The 16,801-nt window shown below is 49.6% G+C and overlaps 1 protein-coding gene across 1 annotated transcript in view; it reads right to left on the bottom strand.

Moving 5' to 3' along the window:
* The window catches only part of xylb (xylulokinase homolog (H. influenzae)), a 305,630-nt gene extending 289,218 nt beyond the window's left edge, over nt 1-16,412 (bottom strand). The window contains exons 1-5 of the mRNA XM_072508129.1: nt 16,332-16,412; nt 10,108-10,190; nt 6,735-6,804; nt 3,680-3,760; nt 3,492-3,578 (exon numbers count right to left, since the gene is read on the bottom strand). Of these exons, the coding sequence (XP_072364230.1) occupies nt 3,492-3,578; nt 3,680-3,760; nt 6,735-6,804; nt 10,108-10,190; nt 16,332-16,385 (375 nt within the window). The 5' untranslated portion in view covers nt 16,386-16,412. The remainder of the gene's footprint in view (nt 1-3,491; nt 3,579-3,679; nt 3,761-6,734; nt 6,805-10,107; nt 10,191-16,331) is intronic.
* Nucleotides 16,413-16,801: the final 389 nt, after the last annotated feature.

Raw genomic sequence — 16,801 nt, 5'->3', positions numbered from 1 at the left:
TGGATGCGGAGAAGGCCTTCGATAGGGTGGAGTGGGGGTATCTGTGGGAAGTGTTGAGGAGGTTCGGGGAGGGGTTCGTTAGTTGGGTTAGTTAGTTGTACGAAGCCCCGGTGGCGAGTGTGGCCACAAACCGGAGGTCGGAATACTTTCAGCTGTACCGGGAGACGAGGCAGGGGTGCCCCCTATCCCCCCTGCTATTTGCGTTGGCAATTGAGCCTTTGGTGATGGCTCTGAGGGAGTCCAGGAACTGGAGGGGGCTGGTCCGGGGGGGGGGGGGGGTTGTATTGTCGGCATACAGCGATACGGGTATCGCTGTATGCCGACAACCTGTTACTGTATGTGGCGGACCTGGTGGAGGGGATGCCGGAGGTGATGCGGATCCTCAGGGAGTTTGGAGACTTTTCCGGGGAGAAGCTCAACATGGGGAAGAGTGAGCTATTCGTGATACACCCAGGGGACCAGGGAAGGGGGATAGACGAGCTTCCACTGAAGAGGGCAGGAAGGAGTTTTCGGTACCTAGGGATCCAGGTGGCCAGGAGCTGGGGGGCCCTACACAAGCTCAACTTGACAAGGCTGGTGGAGCAGATGGAGGAGGAGATTAAAAGGTGGGATATGCTGCCACTCTCCCTGGCGGGTAGGGTACAGTCAGTGAAGATGACGGTGCTCCCGAGGTTCCTTTTTATATTCCAGTGCCTCCCCATCCTGATCCCTAAGGCCTTTTTTAAGCGGGTCAGCAGGAGCATTATGGGGTTTGTATGGGCGAAAAAGACCCCAAGGGTGAGAAGGGTGTTTCTGGAACGGTGCAGGGACAGAGGAGGGCTAGCGTTGCCTAATCTGTGTGGGTACTGCTGGGCTGCCAATATGGTGATGATTCGCAAGTGGGTAATGGAGGGGGAGGGGGCGGCGTGGAAGAGGCTGGAGGTGGCGTTCTGTGTGGGCACGAGCCTGAGAGCGCTGGTGACGGCATCGCTGCCGCTCCCACCGACAAGGTACACCACGAGTCCAGTGGTGGCGGCGACCCTCAAAATTTGGGGGCAGTGGAGACGCCACAGGGGGGAGGCAGAGGCTTCGGTGAGGTCCCCAATCCGAGAGAACCATCAGTTTGTCTTGGGGAGAATGGATGGGGGGTTCCTGAGCTGGCACAGGGCAAGTATTAGAAGGATGGGGGACCTGTTTATAGATGGGACGTTTGCGAGCCTTGGGGCGTTGGAGAAAAAATTTGGGCTCCCTCCTTGGAAATGCCTTCAGGTACATGCAGGTAAGGGCATTTGTAAGACGGCAGGTGAGGGAATTCCCGCTGCTGCCAGCACGTAGGATCCAGGATAGAGTGCTCTCGGCGTTGTGTGTTGGAGAAGGCAAGGTCTCGGCGATCTACCAGGAGATGCAGGAGGAGGAGGAGCTGAAAGGTAAATGGGAGGAGGAGCTGGGGGAGGAGATAGACGAGGGTACATGGGCGGACGCCCTGGGTAGGGTAAATTCTTCCTCCTTTTGCGCCAGGCTTAGCCTGATACAATTTAAGCTTCTGCACAGGGCGCACACGACTGGGGCAAGGCTGAGTCATTTTTTTGGAGTAGAGGACAGGTGTGTGAGGTGTTTGGGAAGCCCAGCAAATCACGCCCACATGTTCTGGGTGCGCCCAGCGCTGGATGGGTTCTGGAGGGGCGTTGAGAGGACGGTGTTTAAGGTGGTAAACACTCGGGTTAAGCCAAGTTGGGGGCTCGCACTATTTGGGGTATCGGACAAGCCAGGAGTGCAGGAAGCGAAAGAGGCCGGTATCCTGGCCTTTGCATCCCTGGTAGCCCGGCGGAGGATTCTGCTACAGTGGAAGGAGGCGAGGTCCCCAAGCGTGGAAGCCTAGATCAACGACATGGCAGGGTTCATTAAACTAGAGAGGGTAAAATTTGCCTCAAGAGGATCTGTGCAAGGGTTCTTCAGGCGGTGGCAACCATTCCTTGACTTTCTAGCGGAGCGTTAGGAGATGGACAGCAGCAGCAGCAACCCGGGGGGGGTTACTATGTGGTTACTATTATCGTTTAATGGGGGCTTGTATATTGGGGGAATATGTGACATTGCTATAAGATGTTTATTTATGTGTTCTTTGTTTTTTCTTATTTATGTAAGGGTTGAAAATATGTAAAAATTTGAATAAAAATATATTTTAAAAACATTTTTGCCCACTCCCTAAACTGTCCCTATCCCTCTGTAGACTCTGTCTCATCCTCTGTAAGGCAACTGTGCCCCAAATTATTTGTCTGCCTGGCCTCAGTTCCCACCCCTATTTGGTCATCAAAACCCTGTGCAAAGAGCGGGTAAAAGGGAGAATTAAATCTATCCATCTGCTTCGAGGGGTGCTCTCAGAGGTGAAACTAAGCATTCTAATTCACGGAACAGGGAGTGGGTGGCATCGTGGTATTGTCGCGGGAATAGTAATCCAGAGAGAACCTCGGCGGTTGCCGATCAGCCACCCTCCGGTAGGTGCAAGCGGACGTTGTCCGCTTACTACCGGAGGGTGGCTGATCGGCAACCGCCAAGGTTCTCCGCCACGTGGCTCCCCGCTCGTTCCTGGTTCGCCTGCCTGATGGCTCCATTCGCCGGCGTAATCGGCGGGCCCTTCGGCTGCTTCCGCACTCGCTACGAGATCACACACCGGTGCCACGCCCTCCTGTTGTCCCTGATGTCGACAGTTGCCCGAGCGTCATGTGCCACCTTCTGCTGAGCACGCTGCTGTCGCATCCTTTGCAGTACTGGAGCATGGTCGGGTTTAGGAACATGAATGGACGGCACAGTGGTCCTGAGGGTGCGACCCATCAACAGCTGGGCTGGCGAGAGGCCCGTGGACAGTGGGGCCGAGCGATAGGCCAGCAGGGCTAAACATGTCCAAAGATGTGCAGGTTAGGTGGATTGGCCATGATAAATTGCCCTTAGTGTCCAAAATTGCCCTTAGTATTGGGTGGGGTTACTGGGCTATGGGGATAGGGTGGAGGTGTTGACCTTGTGGTAGGGTGCTCTTTCCAAGAGCTGGTGCAGACTCGATGGGCCGAATGGCCTCCTTCTGCACTGGAAATGCTTATGAGACCCGGAATAATGATCTGGGAACCCGGGTTCGAATCCCACCATGGCAGGTGATGGAATTTAAACTCAAAATATCTGGAATTAAAAAGTCTCATTGTCGATTGCCGGAAAAACCCATCCTTCCCGAATGTCCTTTAGGGAAGGAACTCTGCCGTCCTTACCTGGTCTGGCCTACATGTGACTCCAGATCCACACCAATGTGGTTGACTCTTAACTACCCCCTCAAGGGCAATTAGGGATGGGCAATGAATGCTGACATAGCCTGCAATGCTCACGTCCCATGAACGAATAAAAAAATACAAAGGTTGATAAAGCAGATCATCCTATTAATCTGGCTGTGCATGTATGTAAAATTCAAATAGAACTATCTCAAAAAACCTTGCCAGGCCTACTGCAAGCACAATTCCTCTATCCCTCACCTCCAATATCTGATGCAGAGAACGATCATCTGGCATGTTTTTCAAGGTTTGATTGGCTCCCTCTTTCCAATAAACACTGCCATGTTGCTGTGAAGGAAACCGACATGATTGTAATCAGCCTTCACAGGAAGTGCAAAAATAATGGTTTCTTTTCTTAATTTCTATTGAAACAAGTTAACTTCACTCACTTGACCAGTGCCGGACAAGGATTTCAATTTTGAAAAATCAAAGTTTGAGATCTTCATTCTCTCCAGGAGCATATCTAGTGCCTGAAAATACAAGAATATTTCAGAACAATATTCAATAAGTGCCATGAGTAATCACAGCTTGCATTTCACCTTCTTTGAAGGTAATATTTGACATGATCGTTCTAATTTCTTTCACCAAATCATTGGAGCCACTTTCACAGAAACAGAGTTAATGGAGATTGATGTATTCCCAAACACCCAGTCACTCCTAATGATTTTTTAAAAATTCATTTTTACGGGATGTGGCCGTCGCTGGTTAGGCCAGCATTAATTGTCCATCCGAGTGTCCGTCAGAAGGTGATGATGAGTTGCATTCTTGAACCGCTGCAGTCCTTGAGGTCCAGGTACACCTACTGTGCTGTTAGGGAGGGTGTTCCAGGTTGTTGCCCTAGTGACAGTGAAGGAACGGTAATATATTTCCTAGTCGGGGTGGTGAGTGGCTTGGAGGGGAGCCTCTAGGTGGTGGGGCTCCCAGGTATCTGCTGCTCTTGTCCTTATAAAATGAAGTGGTTGTGGGTTTGGAAGGTGCCGTCTAAGGAACCTTGGTGAGTCACTGCAGTGCATCTTGTACATGATACACACGGCTGCCGCTGTTTGTCGGCAGTGGAGGGTTTGAATGTTTGTGGAAGAGGGAGCAATCGAGCGGGCTGCTTTGTCCTGGATTATCTAATGTTCATGATCAGTGCATCTTCCAAATCTGTGTCATTACCATCTAGAAGGACAAGGACAACATGGGTACATGGGAACACCACCACCTGGAGGCTCCCCTCCAAGCCAGCACAGCTCACCACCACCTTCTCATGAATAATTAGGGATGGACAATAAATGTTGGTCTCGCCAACCATGCCCACATTCCACAATAGAATACATTTAAAAAGAATAACTATCTATCCTGCCTTATGTCAGCTGTGGCTCAGTTGGAAGCATTCTCACTTTTGAGTCACCAGGTTCTTCGTTCGAGTCCCACTCCAGGCTTGAGCACAAAAATCAGGGTTGATACTCCAGTGAGGCAGCACTGCACTGTCATCTTTCAGAGGAGATGCATAACTGGGGCAGCTACTTGTTCGGGTGGTGGTAATGGATGCTATATGGTGGACTTCTTCCAGCTAACAATACGAGACTCAGGGACAATGGTGTGTATTCATGATTTAAGCATGGAGAGCACTACCCCAGAGCAACACTCTCTCCTAATACACCTCTCACAGAGGGAGCACTCTAATGAGGCACTGTCGCTCCAATGCAGCACTCACAGGCAGAGAACTCCAATACAGCTCTCGCAGCTCGAAGTCACAGATACATTCTTTATGAAAGTAGCCATAGTCCTAGACGACCATAGGCTGCTCTTCCCTCTGAGAGCAAAAGAGAAAATGTTGGAAAATCTCAGCAGGTCTGGCAGCATCTATAGGAAGAGAAAAGAGCTAACGTTTCGAGTCCAGATGACCCTTTGTCAAAGCTAAAAGGTGTAGAAAGTGGGAGATATTTATACTGTAGGGTGAGGGAATGAAAGATGAGACAGAGCCACAGAAACCAAGGGAAAGAGTGCTAATGGCAGTCCTCAAAGTGAATAAAAGGAGTGGAAGTCCAAACAGCAGAGAAACTAAAATTAGAAAGTAGGCTGTGACAGATGTAGATGTGGGGGCAGGCGGGTGGGAGAGAGGTCAAATGAGAAAAAGGGGGGAAAGGGGGAAGCCAAGGGGAGAAAAGGGGGATAAGATAGGGGAAAAGAGTGGGAACAAAATATATATAAAGAAAGACAAGAAAGAAATAAAAGGTTAAAGACAGTTAAAATGAAAGAATGAAAACAAATGGATCGAGGTGGGGCAGAGCTAATCATCTGAAGTTGTTGAATTCGATGTTGAGACCGGAAGGCGTGCCTAAGCGGATGATGAGATGTTGTTCCTCCAGTTTGCGTTGCGCTTCACTGGAACACTGCAGCAGGCCGGGACAGACATGTGGGCATGAGGGCAGGGTCTTGGGTTAAAATGGCAAGCAACAGGAAGGTCAGGGCTTGAGAGAGCTGACTGGCGGTGATTTAGGCGAGGGGCACGTTTGAGAAGGTGTGGCCTTCATTAATAACCTCGGCTGGAACAGGAATTGTTGGCATTGCTCTGGATCACAAACCAGCCATCCAGCCAACTCATAGATTATCATAGAATTTGCAATGCAGAAGGAGGCCATTCGGCCCATCGAGTCTGCACCGGCTCTTGGAAAGAGCACCCTACTCAAGGTCAACACCGCCACCCTATTCCCACAACCCAGTAACCCCACCCAACACTAAGGGCAATTTTGGACACTAAGGGCAATTTATCATGGCCAATTCACCTAACCTGCACATCTTTGGACTGTGGGAGGAAACCGGAGCACCCGGAGGAAACCCACGCACACACGGGGAGGATGTGCAGACTCCGCACAGACAGTGACCCAAGCTGGAATCGAACCTGGGACCCTGGAGCTGTGAAGCAATTGTGCTATCCACAAGGCTACCGTGCTGCCCGAGCTAAACAACTTCCTCTTTACTCTTAGCTCTAACCCCCTTTTCACAAATTTATTCATTTACCCGAACAATCCCCATTGCACTATTTTGAAGATTACTGGAGTTGTTCCCAGTGTCCAGGCCAATATTTAACCCTCAACCAACACAACAAAAACAGATGATTACATTGCTGTTTGTGGGAGCTTGTTGAGCATAACTGGGCTGCCACATCTTTCACACTACAACGGGACTACACTTCACAGCACCTAATTGGCTGTAAAGCACTTTGAGACTTCCGGTGGCCCTGAAAAGTGCAAGTCTCTTTTTAAAAAGATTTCTCATGTGCCTATACAGCGACAACTCAATTTGGGCCAGTCTATTGAATCCACCGATAAACAGACTTATGTGCAAAATATATTCAATTGCTGATGTCCAACTATTTTTTGTGCAAAATTAACCAAAGGATGGTGAACCGTGACAAGTTATATTCTCCAGTCGCTGAAATATATTTCCCATTCTTACCTTTACCCACAATAAGACTGGTGTTGTAACTGTCAGCTTGTCACTGTGTACATGAGCGCCATCTTGTGTCCTAGAAATAAAAATACAAGCTAATCGGGCATCCCTGAGGAACTCAAATTTCATTATAGTTAAGATGATATGGCAGCACTGAATGAAGAAACATTATTCGATTAATCAAATCTATTTTTCTTATGCAAATCATGGATAATCTATTGCATTGCGGACTCTATTAGGAGCATTTCATCTCTCAAGAGAATATTCTAATAAACCTTTATATAGGGGCGGCATGGTGGTTAGCACTGCTGCCTCAAATCTCCAGGGACCCGGGTTTCCTCCCACAGTCCAAAGATGTGCAGGTTAGGTGGAGTGGTCATGATAAATGGCCCCTTAAGTGTCCAAAAGGTTGGGTGGGGTTACGGAGATGGGGCGGTTGGTGCAGACTCTGCACTGTAGGGATTCTGTGAATAAGATCACAAAGCATGGCCGGGATTCTCCCCTACCCGGCAGGGCGGGGGGTCCCGGCGGGATGGAGTGGCGGGAACCACTCCGGCATTGGGCCGCCCCAAAGGTGCGGATTTCTCCGCACCTTTAACGGCCAAGCCCTCACCTTGAGGGGCTAGGCCCGCGCCGGAATGGTTGGCGTGTCATCAGCTGGCGGGAAAGGCCTTTGGTGCCACGCCAGCCAGGGTCGAAGGGACTCCGCCGGCCGGCGGAAGTCCGCGCATGCGCGGGAGCATCAGCATGCGCGGGGGGGGGGGGTCCCTTCCACATCGGCCATGGTGAAAACTGTGGCCGAAGCGGAGGGAAAAGAGTGCCCCCCACGGCACAGGCCTGCCCGCCGATCGGTGGGCCCCGATCGCGGGCCAGGCCACCATGGGGGCACCTCCCAGGGCCAGATCTCCCCGCGCCCCCCCCAGGACCCCGGAGCCCGCTCCCGCTGCCTTGTCTCGCCAGTAAGAAAGGTAGCTTAATCCACGCCGGCGGGACAGGCATTCCAGCAGCGGGACTTCGGCCCATCGCGGGCCAGAGAATCGCCGGGGGGGGGGGGGGGGGGGGGCCCTCTGACCGGCGCGGCGCGATTACCGCCCCGCCGAATATCCGGTGCCGGAGAATTCGGCAACCGGGGGGGCGGGATTCACGCCAGCCCCCGGCGATTCTCCGACCCAGCGGGGGTCGGAGAATCCCGCCCCATATCTCCAGAATTTTCACCGATCTTCACATCCCAAAACTAATCTGTAACACTTCATAAGACCTAGGAAATAGGAGCCTCAGTAAGGAATTTGGCCCTTCGAGCCTGCTCCGCCATTCAACAACATACAAAGTGGCGTGGATTAGTGAGTAGCGAGCGGATTGGGAAGCCTTTAAAAACAAGCAGAGGACAACTAAAAAAGCAAGAAGGGGAGAGAAGGTGAAATATGAGTGCAAGCTAGCTAGTAATATAAAGAAGGTAGGAAGAGTTTTTTGCAATTTATAAAAGGTAAGAGAGGCAAAAATAGACATTGGACCACTGGAAAATGTGGCTGGAGAAGTAATAATAGGAAACAAAGAAATGGCAGAGGAACTGAATAGATACTTCGCATCAGTCTTCACGGTGGAAGACACCAGTGGGATGCCAGAGCTCCAGGCGAATCAGGGGGCAGAGGTGAGTGCAGTGGCCATGACTAAGGAGAAGATTCTGGGGAAACTGAAAGGTCTGAAGGTGAATAAATCATGTGGACCGGATGGACTACAGGGTTCTGAAAGAGATAGCTAAGGAGATTGTGGAGGCATCGGTGGTGATCTTTCAGGAATCACTGGAGGCAGGAAGGGACCCAGAGGACTGGAAAGTGGCTAATGTAACACCACTGTTTAAGAAGGGAGGGAGGCAGAAGACGGGAAATTATAGGTCCGTTATTAAAGATGGGATCGCAGAGTACTTGGAAGTGCATGATAAAATAGGACTGAGTCAGCACAACTTTGCTAAAGGGAGGTCATGTCTGGCAAATCTTTAAGGAGGTAACAAGGAAGTTAGACAAAGGAGAACCAGTGGACATGATTTATTTAGATTTCCAGAAGACCTTTGACAAGGTGCCGCATAGGAGATTGTTAAATATGTTAAGAGCCCATGGTGTTACGGGTAAGATCCTGGCATGGATAGAGGATTGGCTGACTGGCAGAAGGCAGAGAGTGGCGATAAAGGTGTCTTTTTCAGGATGGCAGCCGGTGACTAGTGGTATGCCTCAGGGGTCTGTGCTGGGACCACAACTTTTCACAATATACATTACTGATCTGGAAGAAGGAACTGAAGGCACTGTTGCTAAATTTCCAGATTATCCAAAGATCTGTAGAGAGTCAGGTAGTATTGAGAAAGTGAGGGGGCTGCAGAAGGATTTGGACAGGCTAGAAGAGTGGGCAATGAAGTGTCAGATGAAATACAATGTGGAAAAGTGTGAGGTTATGCACTTTGGAAGGAGGAATATAGGCATAGACCATTTTCTAAATGGGGAAATGCTTAGGAAATCAGAAGCATAAAGGGACTTGGGAGTCCTTGTTCATGATTCCCTTAAGGTTAATGTGCAGGTTCAGTCGACAGTTCGGAAGGCAAATGCAATGTTAGCATTCATGTCAAAAGGGCTAGAATACAAGACCAGGGATGTACTTCGGAGGCTGTATAAGGCTCTGGTCAGACATAATTTGGAGTATTGTGAGCAGTTTTGGGCCCCATATCTAAGGAAAGATGTGCTGGTCTTGGAAAGGGTCCAGAGGAGGTTCACAAGAATGATCCCTGGAATGAAGAGCTTGTCGTATGAGGAACGGTTGAGGACTCTGGATTTGTACTCGTTGGAGTTTAGAAGGATGAGGGGGGATCTTGTTGAAACTTACAGGATACTGCGAGGCCTGGATAGAGTGGTTGGGGGGAGGATGTTTCCACTTGTAGGAAAAACTAGAAGCAGAGGACACAATCTCAGACTGAAGGGACGATCCTGTAAAACAGAGATGAGGAGAAATTTCTTCAGCCAGAGGGTGGTGAATCTGTGGAACTCTTTGCCACAGAAGGCTGTGGAGGCCAAATCACAGAGTGTCTTTAAAACAGAGCTAGATAGGTTTTTGATCAATAAGGGGATCAGGGGTTCTGGGGAGAAGGCAGGAGAATAGGGATGAGAAAAATATCAGCCATGATTGAATGGCGGAGCAGACTCAATGGGCCGAGTGATCTAATTCTGCTCGTATGTCTTATGGTCTTATGATCTTCTACATCAGCTCCACCAACTCTCACCACTTCCAAATCCAAATTTAACAAATCTGCCATGATGATATGTCTGTCAGAGTGTATCATTGCCCCGCATTCCCTCCTCCATCACTGCCTCATATAAATGTGTACAAGTCTTCTTACCCAAATTCTGGCAAATCGTCATCAAACTTCACACTTGTCTCATGGATCACATTCAGATTATCATCAATGGCTATGGCTTTCAGCTGAGAAAGGAGAACATTTATTTATGGATGGAATTCTATCCCAATATATGGAATTGTAGATGGCTAATAGCATCCTGCAAAGCAACATGATGTTCCAAATGGCTAGAACGAAGTTTAACGATTATAAGAATATCATTAAAAGGATACATAACTGCCATATATATATATTTCGGTTTTCGACAAAATGCATGGACATTATCATAGAATCATGGGGGGGAATCTTCTCCTCCTGGACTAAGGTCCGTGGCGGGGGTGGGAAGCCGGAAGGACTCCATCCAGAACGTTGCAGGTAATCCCGCCGAATCGTGCAGTGGTCAGCTCATTAATTATTCAGCCAAATGATTCACATCGAATCTCATGGCGGGTTAGGCAGGAAGTTGGCCATGTCCAGGCACCAAATATTAAAAGCACCCTTACCCCTTGCAGAATTGGCCTTTCCCGAACCTCCTCACCCAACCTCCCACCTTGCCTCCCAACCTCATATTCCATTGTGCGTTTCAGCCTCCGCCCCCCAGAATTCCCGCTGCTAGTGAGACTGGAAACTTCCACCCGGAGAATAGTTACAGCATACAAAGGGAGGCCTTTTGACCTCCCTGATCAATGCCTGCTCTCTGCAAGTGCAACTCACCTACTTTTGTCAATTTTATGTACCTGCACTTTTCACTTTCTTTCTCAAATTAGGGCATATCACCATCACCACCGTAAAACGTTTTGTAACAGTTTGCACGTCTTCACAAACGTTACATCATAATGTCAAAGTTTTGCAATCAAAGGGAAGCAAAAGTTTATTTTACAAATACATTTTTTACACCGCTGAATCTGTCTGTCAGTGATCTCATATGACAGTTGGGATCAAAGTACAGTTTCTGGTTGGATTTAAATTAACAATTTTACAGTAAGGTTACGGAGTTTGACTTTTGAGAGCTTTTATTACTGAATAACTAGCAGTTCTGAACTTAAATAAAGGGCTGGATTCTCCCGCCCGCCTGCCACAAGATCGCCACGGGCGAGACGCCAACAATGGAAAAATCCATTGACCTTGGGTGGGATTCTCTGGTCGCCGGGCGAATGTGGCCGGAGAATCCCGCCTAAAATTTCAATTAAGAGTGATAAGAAATATCAAGAATGAAAATTTAAGAGATATACTCAAAGCTGATGGAGGCCTAACATCTCCGTGAACTGAGCTGTTCAGCACTGCAACGATACCCTATATCGATTCTACTTTTTCTGGAATTCTCTGGGAACAACAGCACTCCAGGTGGAACCCATGAACTTGGTGTGCCTCTGTCCCTTTTAATTTCTCTCCCCAGAGACCTGCTGAGAGTGGAGATATCAATCCACAATCTTTTTTAAAGTGAAACCCGAATGGCAACTCTCCATTTTCATATCAGCTGTACCTCATGATGTAAAACTGCATTTTCTCACCCCCCCAAAAGAAATTGGCAGGTTTTTGTTTATTCTTTCACGGGAAAAGAATAGCTTGGGAAAGTGTGAAATTGTCCACTTTGGCAGGAAGAAGAGAAGAACAGCAAATTATTTACACAGAGATCACAGAACTCGAGGTACAGAGGGATCTGGGTGTCCTGCTACATGAATCACAAAACGTTAATGTGCAGGCACAGCAAGTGATTAGGAAGGCAAATTGTTGTGTATTGCAAAGGGAATAGGATATTCCTGCTCCTATTTTCTATGCTTCTAGAACAGATTAATGAGTTGGATGATCAGCCATGATCATAATAAATGGGTAAGCAGGCTCATAGAATCCCTACAGTGCAGGAGGAGGACATTCGGCCCATCGAATCTGCACCGACCGTCTGAAAGAGCACCCTCCCTAGGCCCAGTCCCCCGTAAATCTGTAACCCCATTTTGAGCACAAAGAGACAAGTTAGCACAGCCAATCCACCTAACCTGCATATCTTTGGACTATGGGATGAAGCCAGAGCACCCGGAGGAACTCCATGCAGAAACGGGGGAGAAGGTGCAAACTCCAAACAGTCACCCGAGGTCGGAATTGAACCCAGGTCGCTGGCGCTGTGAGGCAGCATTGCGAACCACTGTCCCAACTGAATGGCCTCCTCCTGCTCTTATTTTCTAAAACGTTTGCTACAGTTGTATATTGTTTTGGCAAGGCCACATCTGGAGTACTGTGTACAGGTTTGGTCTCCTCATTTTAAGAAAGGGAATAAATGCGTTAGAAGCAGTTCATAGAAGGTTCATGCAACAGGTACCTGGGAATGGAGGGGAGGGAGGGGAAGGGGGAGTGGCGTTTATCTCATGAGAAGTTGTGGAAACACCTTTTCTCTCAAAAGGTCACGAGACTTGGAATTCTCTCTTCCTCAGAGAGCGGCGCAGGCAGTGTCAATGAATATTGTGATGGAAGAGGTAGATAGATTCTTTTTTTGAAATAAACATTTTATTGAGGTATTTTTGGTATTGTAACAACAACAAAATAAACAATGTACATGAAACAATAAACATAGTGCAAAAGCCGTCTCCCTTCCTTACAGGTCCCACCTTTATTAACCCCCTACTCTAAGCTAAACTAACCCCCCCCTCCATTCTGATGACGATTAATTTTCCGCAAAGAAGTCGATGCAACGGTTGCCACCTCCGGGCGAACCCTAACAGTGACCCTCTCAAGGCAAATTTGATTTTCTCCAAACAGAGAAAGCTAGCCATGTCCGATAGCCAGTTCCCCGACTTCGGGGGCTTTGAGTCCCTCCATGCTAATAGTATCCATCTCCGGGCTACCAGGGAAGCAAAGGCCAGAACGTCTGCCTCTTTCTCCTCCTGGATTCCCGGGTCTTCTGACACCCCGAAAATCGCCACCTCTGGACTCAGCGCCCCCCTTGTTTTTAACACCGTGAACATGACATCTGCAAACCCCTGCCAAAATCCCCAAAGCTTCAGACATGTCCAAAACATGTGGACATGGTTCGCTGGTCCTCCCGCACATTTTGCGCACCTGTCTTCCACCCCAAAGAATCTGCTCATCCGGGCCACTGTCATGTGGGCCCAACGAATGACCTTAAATTGTATCAGGCTGAGCCTGGCACATGTTGCAGACGCGTTGACTCTACTCAACGCGTCCGCCCATAGACCATCCTCTATCTCTCCTCCCAGCTCCTCCTCCCACTTGCGCTTCAGCTCCTCGGCATGCGTCTCCTCTGACCCCATAAGCTCCGTATAAATGTCCGAGACGCTCCCTTCTCCTTGCCACCCTCTGGAAACTACCCTGTCCTGAATCCCCCTTAGCGGTAGGAGCGGGAAGGTTGACACCTATTTATGTAGGAAGTCCCGCACCTGCAGATACCTGAATTTGTTTCCCCTCGCCAACCCAAACTGCTCCTCCAGTGCCCTCATACTCGGAAAGCTCCCCTCTGTAAACATATCCCTCATCCTCTCAATCCCTGCTCTCCGCCATATCCGGAACCCCCCATCCATACTTCCCGGGACAAACCGGTGATTATTACATGCTCCCACATGTCTCCTCCATTGCCCCCAGACTCTCAGGGCCGCCACCACCAAAGGGCTGGTGGAGTACCGTGCCGGCGGGAACGGCAGAGGCGCAGTTACCAATGCCCCCAGACTGGTGCCCTTGCATGAAGCCACCTCCATACGCTCCCATGCCAACCCCTTCCCCACCACCCACTTCCTGATCATGGCTATATTCGCTGCCCAGTAATCGTTACTAAAATTTGGCAGCGCCAGCCCGCCCTCTCCCAGACTCCGCTCAAGCATTACCTTCCTTACTCACAGGGTCTTGCCCACCCAAACGAAGCCAGTGATCACTTTGTTGGCCCGGTTAAAAAAGGACCGCAGAATAAAGATAGGGAGACACTGAAACAGAAACAGGAATCTGGGGAGGACCATCATCTTCACCGTCTGCACCCTCCCAGCCAGCAACAACGGAAGCGCGTCCCATCTCCGATAATCGTCCTTCATTTGGTCTACTAGTCGAGCCAGATTTAATTTATGCAGCCGGTCCCATTCCCATGCCACTTGAATGCCTAGGTACCTAAGGCTCCCCATACTAATCTAAACGGCAGCTCCCACAATCGCCTCTCCTGTCCCCTCGCTTGGACCGCAAACATCTCACTTTTCTCCATATTTAGCTTATATGCCGAAAACTGGCCAAATTCCTCTAGAATCCTCATGATTTCTTCCATCCCCTCTATTGGGTCCGATACATACAGGAGCAGGTCGTCTGCATAGAGCGAGACTCTGTGCTCCACACCTCCCCGGATCAGCCCCTTGAGGCTCTCAGAGCAATTGCCAATGGCTCTATAGCTAGCTCGAACAACAGTGGGGAGAGGGGGCATCCCTGTCTCGTCCCCCGGTGCAGTCTAAAAGAGTCCGATGTTGTCCTATTCATCCGTACGCTTGCCACAGGAGCCTGATACAGCAACTTAACCCAGTCAATAAAGCCCCGCCCAAATCCGTTTCTGCTTAGCAAAGCCTTCCTGTTTTTCTGTTTCTGCCTTTACGAGCACTTCTAGTCCTTCTCTCTATGCCGGCACCGGTATGTGGGAATTCAGTACACAATTGCCTCTGTCATCAGGTTTACAATTCAAGGGGGCAGCACGGTGGCACAGTGGGTTAGCCCTGCAGCCTCACGGCGCTGAGGTCCCAGGTTCAATCCCGGCTCTGGGTCACTGTCCGTGTGGAGGTTGCACATTCTCCCCGTGTTTGCGTGGGTTTCGCCCCCACAACCCAAAGATGTGCAGGCTTGGTGGATTGGCCACGCTAAATTGCCCCTTAATTGGAAAAAATTAATTGGGTACTCTAAATTTTTTTTTTTTTAAAGTTTCACAATTCAAGTCCGGTAGAAAATCGGGGAAAGGTCCAAAAGTCGGGCCAGAGCGGGAGCCACCAAATGTGGGACTTACTCCTTCATAGCCGCCACCGGAAGTCAAGGTAGATAGATTCTTGACCAACAAGGTGCGCAAAGGTTTATTCAGGTAGGCGGAATGCGGAGTTGAAGCCACAATCAGATCAACCATGATCTTGAATGTCAGAGCAGGATCGATGGGCCAAATGGCCTACTCCTGCTCCTAACTCATAAGTTTGTCTGTGTGTAAGTTTGGTTATTGGTGATTGATAACAAGCCCAATAAAAACACTGAGTCACAATGGTTGTATTACAGGACGGACTTGTTGCAGTCACCACATAAAATCTTTGAGCAGGTCGTCAGTTGGATCTTAGTCTCAAACCTAAAGCAAGACTCAAATTGAAAACTCCCAACCTAAAGTAATCCTCACCCTGAACTTAAAACACTCACCTCAGCCAATCAGCTTAAATACAAACCCCCAAACGATCTCAACACCGCAACCCAAACTCTCAATTAATCTCAACTTCAGTCTAAACCCAAACCCCAAAATTGTGCCAAACTTCAACCTAAATCCAAATCATCTGAAACCTTCCCAACCCAAATCAACTCAATGCCCCCTTTCAAAACTCAACTCCCAAATCATCTCAATCGCCAAATCATCTCAACCCCCAAATCATCTCAATCCCCAATCTAAAAACCCCAAATCATCTCGACCCCAACCTAAAAACCCCAAAGCATCTCAAACCCCAACCCAAACCCCAAATCAACACAAACCCCAACCTAAAGCCCAAATGGGGCTGGTTTAGCACAGTGGGCTAAACAGCTGGCTTGCAATGCAGAACAAGGCCTGCAGCGCAGGTTCAATTCCTGTATCGGCCTCCCCGAACAGGCGGCGGACTGTGGCGGCTAGGAGCTTTTCACAGTAACTTCATTGAAGCCTACTTATGACAATGTGATTATTATTAATATAAAATCATAAACCCCAAATCCAAATCATCTCAAACTCCAAATCATCTTAAACCCCAACCTAAACCCCAAATCATCATAAACCCCAATCTTTTCAAACTTCACCATAAATCTCTAAGCAAAATCCCCCCAGTGTGACACACAATTCCCCCCCCCCCCCCCCTCGCTGGCACTACCCACATCATTTCCCATCCAGACCAGGCGCTGCACCCACACCCAGCAACAAAATGCTCAAAGAGCTCCAGGCCACCCGAAAGCTGTGGAAGGCAATCGGCGGGGAGGCATTCGTCACCCTCTCTCCTCCCTCCTCCCCCCTCCCCGCCACCAGACGTACTGCCACTCACCTGTTGGGTGCTGAGATCAACGCCCAGGTAACAGCCCCCGGCGGCCGCCATCATCGGCTGAGGAGAGGGCGGGGCCAAAGCTTGAAATGGGCGGGGCCTGACTGCTGTAGTAGGAGGGGCCCAGCCGAGGGCAGCGGGTGGGCATTGCGCATGCGGACGCCAGCCGGGATTGGAGGGCGGGGCGGGGCGGGGCGGGGCAACGAGACCCCATCTCGCGCAGCGGCGGTTGGAGCGCACGTGCCAGCGCAGCTTCGCGCGCAACGAGTTGGCGCTTCGCAGGGCACTGGGCCGCGGACACCTGTCCAGCCCTCAACCACCGCTTCATCAAAGACACCCAACTCCTTCCAAAAGCAAGAAAACACCCGATGCCAGAAATCGGAAATGAAAACAGAACATGCTGGAAATGTCCAGCGGGTCTGGCAGTATCTGCAGAGAGAAAAATATTTCGGATCAGAAGATTTTTTTTTAAA

Source organism: Scyliorhinus torazame, chromosome 6 (genome assembly GCF_047496885.1).
Source record: "Scyliorhinus torazame isolate Kashiwa2021f chromosome 6, sScyTor2.1, whole genome shotgun sequence".
NCBI classification, from domain to species: Eukaryota; Metazoa; Chordata; class Chondrichthyes; order Carcharhiniformes; family Scyliorhinidae; genus Scyliorhinus; species Scyliorhinus torazame.
Note: the sequence above shows the minus strand (reverse complement) of the source record. Positions and strands in the feature narration are given on the sequence as shown.